This window comes from Pithys albifrons, chromosome 13 (assembly GCF_047495875.1).
Source record: "Pithys albifrons albifrons isolate INPA30051 chromosome 13, PitAlb_v1, whole genome shotgun sequence".
Taxonomy (NCBI): domain Eukaryota; kingdom Metazoa; phylum Chordata; class Aves; order Passeriformes; family Thamnophilidae; genus Pithys; species Pithys albifrons.
Genome location: NC_092470.1, coordinates 11,030,026 through 11,046,929, shown reverse-complemented (window position 1 = coordinate 11,046,929; position 16,904 = coordinate 11,030,026). Strand labels below are relative to the sequence as shown.

General features: G+C 42.6%; 1 protein-coding gene across 2 annotated transcripts in view; it reads left to right on the top strand.

Annotated features, from left to right (window-relative positions):
- Positions 1-4,198: 4,198 nt before the first annotated feature.
- The window catches only part of FBN1 (fibrillin 1), a 145,277-nt gene continuing 132,571 nt past the window's right edge, over positions 4,199-16,904 (top strand). For both annotated transcript variants that reach the window (XM_071568892.1, XM_071568893.1), the window contains exon 1: positions 4,199-4,365. In XM_071568892.1, the coding sequence (XP_071424993.1) occupies positions 4,199-4,365 (167 nt within the window). The remainder of the gene's footprint in view (positions 4,366-16,904) is intronic.

The window sequence follows — 16,904 nt, the reverse complement described above, 5'->3', positions numbered from 1 at the left end:
ATCCAGTAATAAGATTTTTTGTTCCCCAACAGTTCCGAGTAATTTGCCTAAAATAAGACAATTCTGCAAAGCATCCTTCAGTAGGAAAAGAAGGAGTGCTTGTGTGAGCTGAAGAGGACTGACCAGCTAAAGGCCAGAAAGGAGGGAGACCAGTACTTGGCATCGCTGCTGCTGAGCACAAAGATCTCCAGCATTGAAAACTTCTATTCAGTGTTTTTATGGAATTCAAATAGCAGGACAAATAGGTATGTCTCTCAGACATAAATTTTAATAATTTAGGCACGGTATAAAATGATTTATATACATTATGTTGATAAGCACAGGAAAGTGCACAAAGGCATGGTTAGCTGGCAGCATGTCTTTTACTAAAGGAATATACTGGACTTGATTTACAGTGTGTCTGTGTAGTTATTCAAATATTTAAGGTCATTGTTTCCAAGTTGATACCTGATTGCAATGGGTAGTCTGTGTCTTTTCTATCATTCCCTCTTATAATCAATCTGCCTGTAATTATCCTCCCTGAATTTAGGGCCCTGCTACCACAATCCATGCCAGCTACATCCTCAAAAATACAGCTACAGGATCCTCAAAATCATCTGGAAAAATCAGCATTGAGAAAAAATAGATGTTTAATTCCACTGTCCATCAGTGCTGTTACATGCCTTTGTTTTGGTGTCTCTTATTTCTGGGTTTGATTTCGTGGTTTGAACAAGGAACTCAAATATCACTGAGCTTCCAGATTGGTTAATCTAAGAGTTTATCTTTCTGTTTGTCCCGAGAAATGGTGATCAACTGGATCATCAGAATTGCTTCTTTGGTGCTTTTTTTTTCCCTTGAGTGAAACTTTGAGTGGATTACAAGTGTTTTGGAGGCCATATAGAAATCTGTTTGTCTGGATGTTCTTCAGAGTCCAAATGTTTGCAAAGACTCAAGTGGCTGTGGGAAAGTCACTTAATAGTAGCTCTGTTCAGCAGCAGAGAGCAGAAGTTGTTTTAAGTCTTTTGTTTGTGACAATGTGTTTTTCTGGTGGTTTGAGAACCCAGGTGGGACTGTTTTAAAGTTGTCAACAATGTAAGTACCTCTAATATATAAGCATATTCTTTAAAATGACACACCAGAAGTTGATGATGTGCTACATATTTCACTAGATTAATGAACAGACAGCCCACATATCATGTAACATTACTTCATATAGTGTAATCCACATTTCTGCAAACATGCAAGATACCAAAAAATACATCATAAAATGTCCTAGAAGATATGAGAAAGTCACCCCATTAGCCTGTGACACAGACTAGATATTTTTCTGGTAGCTCATCCAGAAAATCAAAGTGGTTGAAACAGAAAATATTGAGGCCAAAAGAATGTTTGAATAAATGGTAATCAAGAGTTCCTTTCCTATCTCCACATTAGAAATGTAATTAGTAAGTGTCTGACAACATTTTTGTAGTGGTTTGGTTTAAACAAATTTACCTTTTATTTTATTAAATAAATGTTTAGATTTTGCTATACCCATAGATAAGAGTGAAGGAAGAGAATTGTATATCAAGGTACTGCATATCCTGAATTTCTTAATAGAAGGGACAGTTACTACCACCTTAATCCTGGCCTCTTGGTTTTTGAACAAGTCTTAATTCGACACTGCAAAAGAAATACAAAATTTAAACAATGCTGTATTGTCCCTTCAACAACCATAAACATAAAAGGAATTTTATCTTTGTCTGCTCATGTTCGGACAAACAAGAAAAACTGAAAAATCCGATTCCTATTTACCCAGCTGGATTATAGCAGGAAAATTAACATTTTGCATTAATCACAGCCCCTAATTTCTATTTTTGTGGTGCAAACTGCAAGTCAGTAACACTCTGCTTGCAGAACTGCAGTTAATTCCCATGGTTCATTTTGTACAAGTTACAAAATAAAGGTATAAGGTGTGAGCCTTGTTCAGACACACTGAAGAAGCATATTCTACATCCCACCACTTCTTTCCTGGGCCAGTATTTCATAGTATTTCACTGCACATCTACACCTGTATACTAATTGTCCATCTACTCTTTTGTAATTTGCAGAATCTACCAATTTTCTTGATGATAAAAATCAGACTAAAGGATTAGAAAGCTGTTATTGTGGTGAGTACATAGTTCAAATACTTCTGTGTATGTTAAGAAGGGTAATGCATATTTACATATGTCATACATAAACTACTAACTGATTCAAACTATATATTTTAAATAGAATCTGCCATATCTTGCTCACCATTACATTTTAGCTGTAAACAGAGACCGGTAGTAAGAAATCTTAACAAGTACTTCCTTTTTTCCTGATACTGTTTTAGTGACAGAATACACCATGCATTTACCTTTGGGCAGGCTGGTTTGGCAGCTGCTGTGGGTGGGTGATCAGCTGCTTGCTTATAAAATTGTGTAGCTGAGCTTTTGCAACATCAGTTCAGTAATACAGAACCACTCACCATCAGTACCTGCCTGAAACTAACAAAAAGCAAAACACCTGCAAACTGGGAAATCCAACATTTCTGCTAAAATATTTCTATGTGAGGAGCAGCAGATTGCATAATTTAATGTTTACTTTTTTTCCTTTGTTTGGTTTATATTTTCTATGTATGTTGAAATGGGATAATCCTCGTACAGAGCTACTCGACAAGAGCATGGGCTTGAACTCTGACTATTAATGTGTCGTATTGTGTTCTCTCCCCTCCCCCCAAATTATTTCAGTATTAAAACTTTCTGCCTTTCAGGAGGTGGTAATAGTTTGTGCGTCAGGATTTCTAAATCAACCCAAAAGCACAGATAAAAACTGCACGGCTTCTTTTCCTTTCCTCGACAAGGATGAGGCAGGCATTTGTTCTGGAGGTGGCTGTACAGACTTAGGAGTATGTACAGAAGAGCTCGGTGCCTCGGTGTCTGTGCTGTGCCAGTTACTAGAAAGTGCATTATTCACTCTGCAGCAGCCTCCAAGGTAAAGGAACGTCGTTGCTGTTTTTCCTTATAAGGGAAACAGATACTTTCATGTTTTTTTCACAAGTCACAGATGCAAAATGCTGCACCTATAGGAGATAGGTATAGATATGTATACATATATACACGTATGCTTTTAGACAGAGGCACAGGCATTCGCTTCCTCTGGTTCCCCCAGTGCTGCCTCACACCCTTGGCGGCTCAGCATTCCGGCTCCCCCCGGCGCTGATGCTTCTGCCGCCGAGTGAGCGGGGGACCCGCGGGGTAACCCGAGCTGGCAGCGCTGCCCGCCCGCAGCTGCCTCCGCAGAGCAGGGAAGCGAGGGAGGCGGCGGCGCTCCGTCCCCGGGGTAGAACCGCGCTCGCCGCAGCTCCCGGGGCGCCTCCCGGGGCCGAGCATCCCGCCAGCCCCGCGCCGGCCGCAGGTGACCCGCCGCGGGGCGAGCCGGGCCGGGGACGCCCCGGACACCGCCGGGAGCCCCCGGGGTGGCGGCTCGGGGGTGGGGGGACATTTTTATTCCCCTCTCTCTCGCGAGAAAGTGTTGGGCGGGCGATACTTGAAGAGGAGAGGGGGGGAGAGAGGAGGGGAAAAAGGAGGAGGAGGAGGAGGGAGGGGGCAGCTGGAGCCGCAGCTGGAGTAGCGGTGGGTGCAGCGGCCGCAGCTGGAACAGCAGCGGGAACGGCAGCCGGCGGCGGCGGCTCCAGCGGGTGCGCGCCCCTCGCTGCGGCTTCTCCCGGGGCGGGCGGGTTGGGCGCGGGGCTCCTGCCCTCGGCACCGCAGCCCCTGCGGCTCCGGCGGTGCCCGGCACGGGGAGCCGCGAGGGTTCATGCCCGGGGCGCACTTCCAACCCCGCAGCGGCTTTGGGAGCGGTGGCGGCGGCCGCGGGCTGTCTGTGGCCGGTGCGGGAGTCCCCGCGGATGCTGCCGGAGGGGCAGCAGAGCCCGCGCGGCCCCGGGCAGCCCCTCGCCATCCCCCGCGGCCGCCGCCGCCTCCCGCGGGCGGGACAGCGCCCGGGCTGCTCGGGGGCCGGCGGCGCCGGGGCGGGGGGCGCGGGGCGGCCGCGGCCGCTTTTCCTTGGTCCCTAACCCCCCTTTTCCTCCTCATTCCTCCTCTCGCAGCTCGCCTGGGAGAGGCTGGTCGGAGACAGGGCGGCGGGGACCGGCGGACTTCGGCGGCGCAGAGGAGGCGGGGGCCGCTCGCAGCCCGGGGGCTCGGGGGACGCGATGTGGCGGGGGCGGCTGCTGGGGATCGCCCTGGGAGTTGCCGTGCTCTGGGCGTCCCAGGCGGGCGCCGCCGCCGCCGGGCACGGCGAGGGGGTGAGCGGCAAGGAGAGCCGGTCCAGCCGGGCCAAGAGGCGAGGGCACGGTGGCGGGCACGACGCGCTTAAAGGGTAGGTGCGGGGCCGGGCCGGGCACATCTGCCCGCGTGTATGTATATGTGTGTGTGTATCCATAGCCAGTACCCTTCGCGGTGGGAGCTGGCGGGAGTGGGAGAGCTCCTCGACCCCCCTTGGGGCTGCCCGTGCCGAGAAGCAGTTGGGGGGCGCCGGACTCCGCCCGCAGCATCGCAGGGCAGTGTCCGGGCACGGGGCCCCGCCGCCCTCCTGGACCCCCGGGGCAGGGCGCTGGGTCCCCTGCGTGCGGCAGCCTTGCTTCACCTCGGGCTGGGCGATGCTGCGCGAGGATGAGCGGCAGCAGCCCGGAGGTTGCTAATTTATCTTCTAGGAAGGCCTTAGATAAAGGCTCGCTGCGGGTTTGTGCCTCCGGCATCCCGTGCTGCTGCTTCGTATAAAGCAGCGTATCGATAAGGCCCGGAGCCCAGCGTGCCCTTTCCATTAGCTGTCGTCTCTCATCTCCGCCTCTAACCTTTTGTGATGTGCGCCTTCTCTTGCTCTCAGGTGGTCTGTCGAGCTATCTAGTACTCGTATGAGTGCGCCGAAGCATACAAAGTCTAATTTCTTATGAAACATTGTGGTACATGCTTAGCAGAGTGTTTTTTCTAAAGGATCAATCTGTCAGGCAGACTTTCCCCAATTCTAATGCAACACCTTTCCAATGCAATGCAGTTGTGAAGTCAGCTGAAAGGCGTTGTGTGCATTTGTAGTTAAAAATCTAGTTCACTGTAAAGGTGAAAAGCTTGCAATATAGGAATGAAAGAGGTTTCCTTTTTTCAGGTGTTCCAATGTGCCTTTTCATCCCATAACTAGATTTTTCATTTGTCAGATAGAGGACAATATAGCAAAGATTGTATTAAAATATATATGCTTCAGTAAGGGATGTAAGCTGTTTTCCTTCTTTTCCCATTTCCTCAGAAAGGAGCTATTACAACTTTGTTCTTACAGGCCTTGATGAATATACTTTAATTTCTTGCTAACTTCCTCATATTTCTATACTGCTTTTTACCTATATGTGGATTTACAATTTTGGCTTTTTTAATGTGTGTCTGGTTGGAAAAGGTTTATGTTTAGGTCCATATGCTGCAAAAATGGATGCAAACTATCAGCACTGTATTTCATGGATATGATTTTGTAGGATCAGGTGCTCTTATTTAATTTCCTTATACCTTGTCACAGAAGAAATAGTTGGACAAAGCAGATCCAAAGTAGATGTGACAAAAACTAGGAGATGAGAAGGATATATAGTAAAGTTTGAGGGACTTGTTGCAAGCAGTAAAAAATTATAAGGAAAAACATTTATCAGAAAATGCCTGTATTCTTTAGGGTGTTTTAATAAAGTTTCTTGTTATAGAACTCTGAGTTAATATCAAACTAATAAACACCATTTTTTGCCCAGTGGCAGAGTGTGCCATGTAGCACACTGTGCTGACTTGGTGGAAGTTCCAGGCATGCTAGCTGAGGATAAAATTTCTTTGTGTTTGTAACTTACCCTAAACTGTGCTGTTTAGACAGTAGCAATAGTGCATCAAGGGGTGATACTTGAAGTGTTAATTGTTTTAGGAATTTAAAATGGGTTAGGGTAAGTATTTAAACTTATGAGTTGATTCTTATGTTTTACAGAAGCCTTCCATATTTTATGTACTTTGCGATAATTCTTCCTTTTATTGTGTTTTATCTATAAGTTATGTATCTACGTAGTAATCTGCAAATCTGGAGATAATGGCAATATCAGTATTAGGTAATCTGTCTTGATCAATTATTTGGAATATTAAAAATCTGAATGGGTGCCCCTGGGAAGCAGAATCTTAACAAGGATATAATACTTTGCCAGATGATCTGAGATACAGTGAAGACAAGTTATTAGTTTGGTTTCTTGTTAGAACTTTTTCTGTGACCCTGACTTGAGGCTGAGTGTAGTGTTCCCAGATTACTTGGAGGACAGTCATTTTGATCATTGTTGAGTGAATCCTGCTGCATATTTTCAGTTTAGAAGCTGTGAGCACTTTCTTAGGTGTGGTACCTTACTGTACAATGTGAATAAAAAGAATTGTCATTTTAACAGACAAGTCTGGAACAAATTCTTTGGAAGGACAGATGGAAAACATATTTTGAATGTACAGGAACTGTATTCATTGTAATTGGAGGACTAAAACACTAAAAATTTGATTTTACAAGAAGACATACTATTTTTTAACTTGTTCATCAGTACAAATACATTTGGGAATCTAATAGTTGTAATACAAGTCATAACAGGTGCTGGGAGTCTTTATTTTCATGTAATTGTAGTTGACTAAGACTTTTTTCCTGTTGCAATAAACTTGCTCTGAGTGTAAGAAGCACAGGGATACCTTTTTAGAGAAAACCCTTTATATTTAAGCTTTTTGCGTATTTGATTATAATGACTATTGGAAGTCATTTGAAAGTATTGAGGTTAGTCTGTGTGTAAATACTGGTCTTGTAGGTTAAAATGAAGAAGACCAAGATCTGTTTCAGTTCTTGTGACTTTTCCAGCTTAGCATTTTTTACTGCAAGCTGTTGATTGCAGGAGATGTTTATTTTCCCCAGTGTGACCTTTGCCTCATTGTTTATGCCAGTGAGCTGTCCGAATGTGTAACATGATTCTACAAGTGTGTTTAAATTTTAATAATTGGAAATTATTTGGAAATTCCTCTTCTGTTCTCTTTTTAAGACTTTAAGTTTGCTGCTCATGCAGTTTAAATTGATCCAACTATGAAGGCATTAGGGGTGAAATCCTTGTAATGCCATCTGTGTTTGGCCTAAGGCAATGTATATTTATGTGCTGGTGCCTGATGCCTCTAAGTGATCAGAAAGCAATCAGAATAAAGGCAGTAATTATTAAAAAAATATAACTGGATTCTCCATTCATGGAAATGTTGCTGGGAATCCATTGTGATTCAGCAAGTTAAAATAAGAAGCTGTTACTGAGACACTTATCCTCTGGATCCCCAGAACTTTATCACAGATGTTACTGTATTGACATAAAAGACATGAAGCCATTCTCCTGCTACCCCTTAACCACCTAAGAATGTTGCATCAAACTTCTGTAAGAAATAAACCCTACAAAACTGGCCACAATGAGAAGTTCTTTCCAAACAATATATACTTGAAGACAACCATTTATATGTGTTTCAATAATTTGACTATAAAGTAAAAAAAATGTACTGGTGATTTGATTGGTACTTGTCTGACTACAAGAAATATTGTGCTTAAATATCTTAGAATTAATTTGAATTCCCCATTTTCTGATGATGCTAGACAATGACTTCAAACACTAAGGAGTATCAGTCAGTTCTTAATATTTTAAGCAATGTTTGTCATGCTTATTAGTCTCATCTCCATATAATGGCCAAAGAAAGGAATAATTTGTCTGAAAAATAGCAGAAATTTTGAAAAAAATGAAATTTCTTCAAGACATCTTAATTGTGACATGTTTCTAATTATGAGACTAATTAAATGTGTTTGTGTAAGAATGATTTAATTTCTTTGTTTTTATTAAGTTGAAATCATAGTGAATGTTGCAGAAGAGAATATGATTCATATAAGTCTTGGATTAAAGCTATTCAACAGGGGATTGAATTTTTTTGGACCAATTTCTTTTGGTTATCTCAAGTGAAGACCACAGGTTTACTGATATGCTTACTTGAGTAAAGTTGATTGGATTTGACCCTCTTTATGCATCAGCGCTCCCTGAAATAGAATAAATCTTATAAATCTATAACATAATTCTAGTGTTCAACTATATAATTAAGGCTTCTGGTTTTCGTTTTAAACCAATAATTACCACTGCAAGCCTGCTGAAGTAAAGCAGACTTTCTGTACTGGTAAATATTTGTTTATACTGAAAAACCCTCAAACATTTTTATTGCCACTTGTGGCCTGCACACCTCTGGACAGCTGCTGGTGCCACCCCTTGTCAGTGGCACTCTGCAAGCAGGAGGCAGCCTGACTACTTGGGAATAAAAGACTTAATTAAAAATACCCATGAGTTGCTGTAATACCTGATGTGCTGGAGCACCCTCTTGGCTTCCAGGTGGCATGACTGGCCTCCCTCCAATCCTCTGTGCCTCACAGGGTAAAGCTTATATGGAGGATGAAGGACTTTTATGCCAGCACAGCCCAGTGTAAAACCTGAAGTCCTTGACAGCTACATGGAGTGTTAAGATTCTGCGCCTCTCTAAATTTATTTGCCAACGGTTTTGATATTTTTTTGTTATTGCATGATCCTTGGAAATCTAGAGTGAAATGAGGTCATAGATCTTGGCACTGTGTCCCATGTACATGTTCCTTTCTTTCGAAATGGTGTGATTTGATACAGGTGTGACTTCTCTGGGGAGCAGGAGGTGTGGGTGAGGAATAGGGAAAGGAGACAGAACCAAGCAAGAAGCCAGACAGAGTCTGTTCTGTAGCTGGCAAAAGCTGTTACTTACACTTGCTGAAGGGCTAATATCTAAAGAGCAAATAACACATTATTTTCAGTCCCGATCACATAGAGGTCTTCCCCTGGCTGCTACAGTAGGCTGTGATTGCATGCTAACACATACATACCAGTGTTCTTGTTCTAGTTGCGTGTTGTTCTTCAGCCTGAAGAAAAACAGTAAAAAGTAAATAATCTTCAGTGCTTGAACTCTCCACTTAGATTTTTAAATCCTGTCATTTGGACACCATCTCTTTAAAAGGCAGAGCCTTAATCCCAGTTCTGGATTATCATTTAGGGGGATAGACTTCTGGGCCTGTGTATAGTGCAGAATTAGGACTTAATTGGTCTTGGGCATGACACGCAAAAACCATCTCATGGTTAAAACTCTTGGTGAGTACTGTTGTAGTCTCCCTTTCACTGGTGAGTTTCTGAGGCACATGTGACTGTTACCAACATCTTAGTCAATCTTCCCCTCTGATCTTTTCTCATATTATATTGTAGCTGGACATAAATGGCTTTGAAGTGCCCTGTGTCTCTCCTAAAATACATTAGAGAAATACTTCATTGCCATTTGATGATGTAGGTCACAAATAGGGAAACAAGAGGAAAAAGGCTACAATAAACAGTGTAGCAGCATTCATGATGTACTGTATGAAACATGATTGTTTGGGAAATTCTGTAAAATTGACCTGGGAGACTGAGATGAAGCAGGTTTCCAGTGACCGAGCACCACTTTGCCAGTGCTGAAGATTAGGAGGGCAAGACTGGATATAATTATTTTCCTTTCTTCCTTTCTATTTATTTATTTATCTATTTTTGTCTGCACAGCTCTTGGCTGTGTCAGGCTCGCCTGATACACTGACCCAGATGCTGCTGGTCTGGTCACAGCTGGTCTGTGGTGGGTTTGTACTTTGTGTACAGTGAGTGGGGAATTTCATGTCAGTTTTGTCACTTTGTGTCCCATCACAGGAAGGTACCTTGCTGTTCTGTGTCCTGAGGGGTCCTTTGTGAGGCTGATTGTGGCTATGACTTAATTGTTTAACAGGTTAGAAACAGATTAATCCTACAGCTCTTACTCAGAAAGCAAGAGATGTCATGGATTGTACTTCTTTTTTTGTGCTCTAGGTAATCATTTTTTTTGTGGATTTGTTATGCAGTTGACTAATCTTACGTGTGGTGGTGTCTTTCTGGAGACTTTTTGATCTCAGTTTGTTTGTGTTTGGTTGAACTTTTATTGATGGGGGACAGGTGGTGTACTGTCTTTAGAAACTGGAGGCATAAAGGGTTGGGGGAAGAACAGCACCCGCAGAGAGTGTCTCGTTGGAGAAGGGTGCAGTAATTTGCAGTTTGCAGTACAGGTTTCCTGAGAGAATTGTTTGCAGGAGACAGAAGAAACCTGGCTAAACACAGCTGTACTTTCCCAATTGAGCCTACTGAAGATCTGTAAAAGCAGACTTCTCCCCTGTTGTTAGCAAGCACAAGGTATATTTGTGTTCAGTGGTGGTTCCACAAGTTGTTCACCAGGTTCAGTCACATCTGGGTCTGTTTGCCTTGTTGACTGGGAAAGCTTCTACTCTATGTGAGCTTCACACAGCGGTGTCAGAACCAATGCTGGGTTTGAGGATACAGACTTGGAGTAAGCACAGGGCTGCTCTCAGCTCATTTGGGAGCAACAGGAGGATTGCTGGGTTATGGTTTGGCAGGGACAGTCCATCTGTCAACTTCATTTACAGTCATCCTTATCAGATAAAATTGCAGCTTCTGTTTTCCTACATGCTTGTTTTCCTTTCCTGTGGTGTGTTTCTCAGCAGTGCAGCTTTCTTAAGACAGTCTTTGTGATTCATCTTCCATCCTGCAAACTTGAATGTTTAGTATATGAGCTTCAATACAAGTTTTGACAAGGGTCACTTTAAATATGTTCATGAGCTCAAGCAACCTGTGATTATTAGAATAGTACTACCCAAAACGAAAGCCCACAGATATTTAGCCACATGGATCCCCAGGAAGACTTTCTCTTTGTAGAAATATAGCAAACATTGGATAATAGGAGGCGTTTTCTGCTTAAACAAGATCTTTGAATGTGTACATTAGGATTTCTTTCCATCTTGTTCCTGTGCTTCATCTCCCTGCTGAACCCTAAAGATGAAGAGGATATAGATGCATGTCTGCCACTGTGGTCTTACTCCCTAGACTCAGTAAATATTTTTGTAGAATGGAACAGTTGTGGCCTGAGTGTTTCTGATTAACCATTGCACTGTGTTGGAAAATACATTTTCAATCTTGTATTGTGGATGTCTCCTTTCGTTGTTTTCTCATCCATTCTGGCTTTCCCACTTAGTTTTATGTAATTTTTTTAAAAAGTATTCAGACCTACTGAACAGCCTCATTCATGCTAAGGTTGGTGTGCAGATAGAGGCATCGGGAGAATGACTTGATTTTTTGTGACAGTTCAGTAAAGCTGGGCTATTCTTTGGAAGGTACATTGGGATGTAAAGTGTAGCTTGTTAAGTTAAAACCTCTGTCTTCTGGTTTTGCTTATAGATCTTCACTGAAGTATGAAGGAGTTCTAGCTTTTATCTAGAAGAATATTTTGAATGTTGACTTGCTGGAGAATTTGTTGTTTTCCCTTCTACTTCTCATTTTATGAAATGATTCATGACCATTAAAGCCTCAGAAATACCAAATGAAAGCCATAGTTCTTTTGTCTCCAGTCTTAATCATTTTCATCCTCTTTTTCAAGCTTCCCTCTTTCTCATGTTTTGCTGGAGGACATCAGAATATCCAGTGATATTCGACTGAGGTTTCAAACTAAAATTTTTTTCCTTTCAGGAACATTATTTTCCTGTCTCTTTTCTTCTTCTTTGTTTTTCCCACTAATACTCCATCTTTTTTGCTTTACAGAGTAAATGACCAGTGTCTTCTAGGGACAAAGGTGATCTAAAACAGTAGGATCTGTATCAACAGGGTTTTCCTGTTTCCATATGCCAGATATGTAGGTAACTGACCTTTTGAAAACATGGAATCACTGTCCCAGCAAGGAGAGAGGCAGAGGGTAGATTACAGTGTGTAGTGAAGGGAGGAGGAGAAACACTAATATATTACCTAAAATAAATCTTCCAATAGCCTAAGGGGGAGCACTTAACACACAAGTTAATATCATTGCTTAACAACTCAGGGCATTCACTGACATGTACTGATGTGAATGTCAGGTTTATGAGACTCCCTAAAGGATTGTGTTTCCTCTGTGGTGGGATGGTGGGTGGCACCATCACATGCCTCAGCCTCGAGGAAAGCCTCAACCAGGGTTGGCTAGCCCTGACTTTGGCTGGCCAGTGTGTACCATGCCAGCCCTTGTGCTGCTGCACAGCTTGGTGCACGATGTGGGCTGGCAGAAATCCTGAGCCCTCCTCTGTTTTTCCTTGGGAAATTGGTAGAGGTTTGCCTCCACTGATAGCCATTAGTTGGTGCATGGTGAGAGTGCAGGAAGTAGAGCTGAAGTGGGAAATGGTCTTTCCCTGTTCCCCTGTTGGAAGTGACATCTGGAGAGCTAAGCGTTGTTCAAGCCCACAGTTACATCCATTTCCCATGGGATGCTGTTTAGTGCTACCAGGGGAGAAAAGCCTGATTTCTTGTCCTCTGAATGTACCATTTTTTATCTTTTGTGTGTGCGTTTATTTGTTTGTTTTAAGAAAGTACCCCTGTACTTGTCTGGCCCAGCAGATAGTTTCTTCCAGTGGCATACTTGTACTTTATGTTCTTACCCAGCCATGTAGATTGGGTTTTGAACTGGACCCGTTGACATTCTCAAGTGGAACAATGAAGGAATACATGCCAGAAACGCGTCTGTCCCTGGCTATGAATGAGAACAATGCCTGGCTGTCAGGTTAGATGAGCGTGTCCCTGCAAAAGACATGGTCAGATTTTCAGAGCGAGTGCGGAAGAATTCACTTAATGTCAAGTGCTGTTGTTGGATTGCTGTTTTTAGCTGTCACAGTGTGGTGTAGGTTGGGGTTAGAAAAGTGTTCAGTGTTGCTGCAGGAAACTTGCATGTCATTTTGAACTCTTGACTTGCACATAGGCTGGAGCCAAAGATACCCGTAGAGCTGCTCAGTGTGTTATTTTTTCAGTTGAACTGAGCCAGGATTCTGGGACAACAGTATCCTCACTGTCAGAGTGAGAAATAGTTATCGTATTAGGCTCTCTGCACGGCATAGGCTTGCTTATTGCAGTGTAAAAATGCGTACATCAGATGCAATCCTTTTTATGTAAAAGATATATATTGCTTGAAAATGCATGCTACCCATACCAAAAGGTATAGATCTGATTTTGTGTCTCTTGAAAGCTACTAGTAAAAGCTATTCCTCTTTGTATTCTGGAGCCTTAGCTACTATTTCTAAATACTTTGGTTATACTTAGTCAATGACATTTCTAAGACCAGTCTCCCATTTTTTCAGGTGTAGTTTGTCATCCTTTTTTTATTTCCCAGTGCAGGCATGGAAGAATCACTCCAATTTTATGTGGAAATGATCAGCAAATAGTTCTGTGTACAGTTTTATCAGGTACCAGAGTTACCCACATAAGAAGAAAAATAGGCAAAGGCTTCTCTAAAAATAATCATTGGCTGATGATGTTGCTTTAAATTGTATGTCTTCTGCAAGAAAACTTGAGTCCCCCCATTATGTTAAACATGTGCTTGCTGCTGCAGCCAAATGGTTAATAGAAGTTGTTCATGAAATGCTTTCTTGCAAGAAAGAATCCCTATTCATTTCCTAGGGAGAGGAAAAGTGAGTTGAGGGAGTGATTAGAAACCCTTCCCAGTATCTCTGCATCTCAGCTCAGCTCTAACTGGTGATCAGCTGTCTCTCTTACTCACTCAGCTGCTCTCTGCCCACTCTGTCTGGTCTCTGTCTAATTTATGTGAGACCCGTGCTTTGGGTTTGATTCAACCCGGATTACGCCAGCGTTGGCCGGTGCATGGCAGTGCTGCTGGCAAAATTTCTGCCTGAAGCTTCGCTCACAGCAATGCCAGAAACTCTTCCTCCCATGGGAGCTGCAGATGGGCAATGCTTTCTTTGGGAGAGGGCTGTCATTTCCTTGAGGGGTCAGAGGCAGGGCAGAGCAGCTATGTACAGAATTAGCAGGCCCCCCTGGCAGGCTGCAGCACAGGGCTCTGACTGTGTCTCTGCTGGGACAGTCCCAATGCCACCCAGACTGGGAGGGGACAGTCCCAATACCATTCCCAGGCTGGGTGGTCTCTGCTGCCAGCTTCACTCAGGGCTTTTGGATACCTCCCTCCCTTCTCTGGCTGTCGAGTACCCTTGCTGCCTGAGTATATTTGATAAGAAAGCTCTGCCAAACTTAGCATGATTTGCTTCCCACCATTTTACATTTGTGTGCCTGCTCCACAAACCCACCCCCAGTGGCTGGGTAATGGTGTGCAGTTTGGGAGAGCTGGGCATTGGAGGCAGAAGTAGCAAGGGAGGGTCAGACTCAGCTGCTCCTTTCTGTGAGATGATAGCAGTGTTGCCCCATGGAGAAGGGAGATTTTGTGAAGGTGTGACAGGCAGAGGCTGTGCTGGAACACAGCACTGGCCTGGGGCAGGACCACGGGTGTCCCTCTGAAGGAGATGATGCTGCAGTTCTGCCCAGAGTCCATCCCCACGTGTGGGGAAAGGACAGACAAGGCTTTACTTTGCAATAGGGGTGTGGGGTCCCTGTGGCTGTTTATGAAGAATGTCTTCTAGTTGGGTGCATGCAGGTGCTGTCAGTGTCTATGCAAACATATCATTCTCAAGTAAGTGTTAGTTATCAGAATTTCCTGATGAATATTTTTCTCTCTACTGTTCTAAGATTTTTCTAGTTGATGACTAATGTCTTTTGATAATTGCTCAACTCACTTTACTACTGAATTTGTACTTGCATATCATTAATCAAAGACATAATTTCTTGTTTACTTTGGACATCTTTGCTATAACTATGGGCATCAGCCATCCTGTCTCTCAGCACTATACCATTACAGAAATCCTTTTATACTTAACAAGTTCATTAAGAGACTCTAAAATAAAGTGAAAGACTTTTTCTTTAAACTGCAATGGGAACAGCTTTGTTCTGAGATGTTCTCTCCCTCCCCTGGGCTTTGGAGTGAAAGGAAGGTGCTGTAGGTGGTTTGAGGATGTACAGATGTATCTTTGCTTATTTTACCATTACAAATCAGGTTTTATAACTGAACTCAGTTTGTAGTGCTGTTAAGGAAAACAGTTTTATAAGAATATAAAACACTTGTTTAGTATTTATAGCTTATAATATCAGCAGGAAAATGCGCTGTATTTAACACAACAGTGGGTAACTATTTAAAGTAAGTACCATGATAGAGCCTTTACAATTTGATTGATGGTTTCCATGACTTTACATAAGGTAAATTCTTATTACCTTGAATACTTTATTTATTTATGGGGATTTATTGCTATCGTGTCTGATCACGGCATGAATATCAATGAATATAACCTTCAAAATTAATTATTTTCAAAGACATTTTACAAATATGCACAAGTTAAGAACACTCCATCTCAAAAGAGTAGCGTTCAGACTTTAATATAGGTTTCTTTTATAAGCTGAGCAGCAGCTTTCTGACGAAACAGTGTTCCATTGGAAAAGGCACTTGTCAGGCTCAAACTGTTCCATGGAAGTACAGTGTCATGATTTTTTTAAATTTTTTTTTTCAAAGCTAAGCATGCTGCATCCGAGTTGGAGCCTCTTGGGTGTATGGCTTAGCCTACCCTGTGGACAGTTTCCCTGCTGTCAGGGTCTCTGACTTCATGGTTGCTGGCACATCGAGGTTTTCCTGAGTCCCATTTTGGAAACAGATTTCTAAAACTGGGTTTCTCTGTGACACAGAAATTTGCTCCTGACTCTTAACGTGGACCAGATGGTCCCCAAAGCCATGTACTTGCTGAGAGTGGAATCTGACAGAGCGCATAAACGTCACTTTATGGTCTGCCTTTTATAGATCCTCACCGACCGGAATCGGAAATGGGTGGTTTATGCCCACAGGTTGTAACAGGTAGCAACAAACCCACTCTGTCTGTCTTAATAAGTTCCATTATTTCTTCTGACTGGAGAAGGTGAAAAGCAATCTCACTTGTCTGCTTGCCAGTCTTACTTGGCAGATGGTCATGGAGCAACATTTGGCATTGATGAACAAGGAACTCTAGGAAAGTTACATGGTTATAGCCCTGCAGGGAAGTAGCTGACATTACTAAAACTGCATACATTGGAATTAAATGAATAAGACTTTGAGTCTCTAACACCAGTTGCAGGAAGGGAAAAGGGCCCTGCAACAAGACCAATTGTGTTGCTCACATTCACCTGAGTAATTATCCAGAACCAGAGGAAGGTAATGGCAGTGCTTGCTTTGACTTCAGTAGTTTCTGGCCAAACATGTAATTGGAAAGAGTAGGTAACACGGAAACTGGTGTAATCAGAATATTTGAAATGGCATTAGCAATGCATATCCCTGAATAAAAACATTATAAAAATATTCTTAATTAGAAAATGTGCATAAAGAAATGTTCATATATATCAAGATTGTTTGTCTTAAGTTGCCTCACCATATGAGGTAATTGTTGTTTACTTAGACGTTGCATTACTAGGAATGAAGAACCTTCTGAAAGACCAAGGACCAAATAATAATGGAAAACCCTTCCCAAAACAGCAAACACTTCAATCTATCTCTAATCTGTATGTAATATTTTAATAAAGCAGTTTCTAGGAAGTTTGTAACTAGCACTAGCTGCATTAATCTATTGAGTAATTGCTCACAGATTAAGCTACCACAGATTATTAAACATCAAACAAAACAAGGCACATGTTCCCATTTTTGAAGCTATTCTTACTAGCCTTATTTGCATGGATAGAGGCACTAAATAAGTAGGACAAGATAGATGCAAAATACGTGTTTTCTATGAAGGGCATAGAATCAGTTTTTCTATTTTTACCAATAAAGTCATGATAGTAATAGTGTCATGTCCTGTCAGCTTTCATTGTAAGCTCTAGTGATAAAGTTATTTGACAGAATAAATGAAAGTGTTGGAAAGAA